The sequence below is a fragment of the Geospiza fortis genome, unplaced genomic scaffold (genome assembly GCF_000277835.1).
Source record: "Geospiza fortis unplaced genomic scaffold, GeoFor_1.0 scaffold408, whole genome shotgun sequence".
NCBI classification, from domain to species: Eukaryota; Metazoa; Chordata; class Aves; order Passeriformes; family Thraupidae; genus Geospiza; species Geospiza fortis.
This window is the reverse complement of record NW_005054330.1, coordinates 2,649,475-2,651,027: the sequence shown is the minus strand read 5'-3', so window position 1 is coordinate 2,651,027 and position 1,553 is coordinate 2,649,475. Positions and strand designations below refer to the sequence as shown.

Below are 1,553 nucleotides of genomic sequence, written 5' to 3'. Positions count from 1 at the left end.
GGGAAAGCTGGAAGGTGGCTGAACTTTAACAGAAAGACCATTTCCTCTGGGCAGGCACAGCGTCCTTGTACCCCTGCTGTCCCTGTTAACTCCGGGCTCAGGGGAGCACATCTCTGTGTGCTCGGCAGGGGACAGGCTCTGGTCTCAGCGGCTCTGGGGTCACTCACACTGGTTGAAATCTGGCAGTTGGAAACTGTCTGCCCAGCTGGCATGCCAGGGGAATAGCAGGAATAGTATTATAGAATTTGTGGTGTGGGGAATGTGGGAATGGAGTTAGAGCTTGAACAGGTGGACAGGAGTGGTAAGAATGCATAATTAAATAAGCAAAGGCTGGATAATGGAATCTGTAGAATCTGCTGGCATCCCAAGGTCCACATTCAGCAGCAGTTCTGTCACCATTTGCAAACTACAGAATCTGACAGGTAGAAACCAGTGCTGAATTTGGGATGTTGGCTCAGTAAAAGGGGGCTCTGTCCTGATTCTCTGTCTGTGGGGCCTCTGCTGTGAGTTTAAGATAGCACCACTGGCCATCTACAGGTAATTAACATTCCACTGTGAGGTAATTGACATTCCACTTCCACCGTGCCTTTCTTCTGCACAAGGCAATGTGTGGAGCTGTAATGAGCTCTGCCTTCTGAAGGGAGTCTCTGTGTGAAGAGGGGAGCAGTTCAGGCCAGAGGCACAAGCGGTGGGATGGGAATGCCCAGGTGGGTGCTGCCAGCTCGGCTCTGCTGAGCCCACCTGGCTGGTGACGACTTTTATTTCCCAAACCGCAGGTTCCTGGTTTCCAGTGCCAGGGACCCAGTGCTGCCTGTAAGAGATCTGTTCCAATATGACAGAATCACAGAATCATTGGGGTCGGAAGGGACCTCTGGAGATCATCCAGTCCCACTCCCAGCCAAAGCAGGGTCACCAAGAACAGGTGACACAGGAACACATCCCAGGTGGGTTTGGAACATCTCCACTGAAGGAGACCCCACAACCTCCCTGGGCAGCTGTCCCAGAGCTCTGCCACCCTCAATGTAAAGAAGGTCTTCCTCATGTTGAGGTGAAACTTCTTGTATTCCAGTTTAAGGCCATTGTCCTTATCCCAACAGTGGGCACAAGTGAAAAAGAGTCTTCAGTCCCACAAGATAAGAGATAAGAGAGGCTCCAGACCCCTCATCAACCTTGCGGCCCGTGCTGGACCCTCTCCAGCACTCCTGATCTTTGTTGTACTGAGGAGCAGCTGGGCACAGTGATAAGGCTCAGGGCTTATAATTAAATATGACGGACTCGGCAGTGCCGGGTTCATGGCTGGACTCAACGTACAGGTCTTTTCCACCCTGAAGGATGACTGATCACGGCATCAGGCGATTAAACCAGGCAGCGCTGGCGGGAATCCCCTGCCGAGCCCTACACGGTGACCCGCCTGGGGTGGAAACCGGTTTGGGAGCGGCCAGGCAGGACCAGCCCCTGAGCCCGGCCTGAGGCGGGTGCGGCTCCGCGGGCACCGCGGCTGGGGCAGAGGGGCCCGGGCCGGGCCCGTGAGGGTCTGTAAGGGCCGGGGTGTT

General features: G+C 54.8%; 1 protein-coding gene across 1 annotated transcript in view; it reads left to right on the top strand.

The window, feature by feature from the left end:
* Positions 1-1,266: 1,266 nt before the first annotated feature.
* The window catches only part of PGAM5 (PGAM family member 5, mitochondrial serine/threonine protein phosphatase), a 9,360-nt gene continuing 9,073 nt past the window's right edge, over positions 1,267-1,553 (top strand). The window contains exon 1 of the mRNA XM_031057465.1: positions 1,267-1,307. Within this exon, the coding sequence (XP_030913325.1) occupies positions 1,267-1,307 (41 nt within the window). The remainder of the gene's footprint in view (positions 1,308-1,553) is intronic.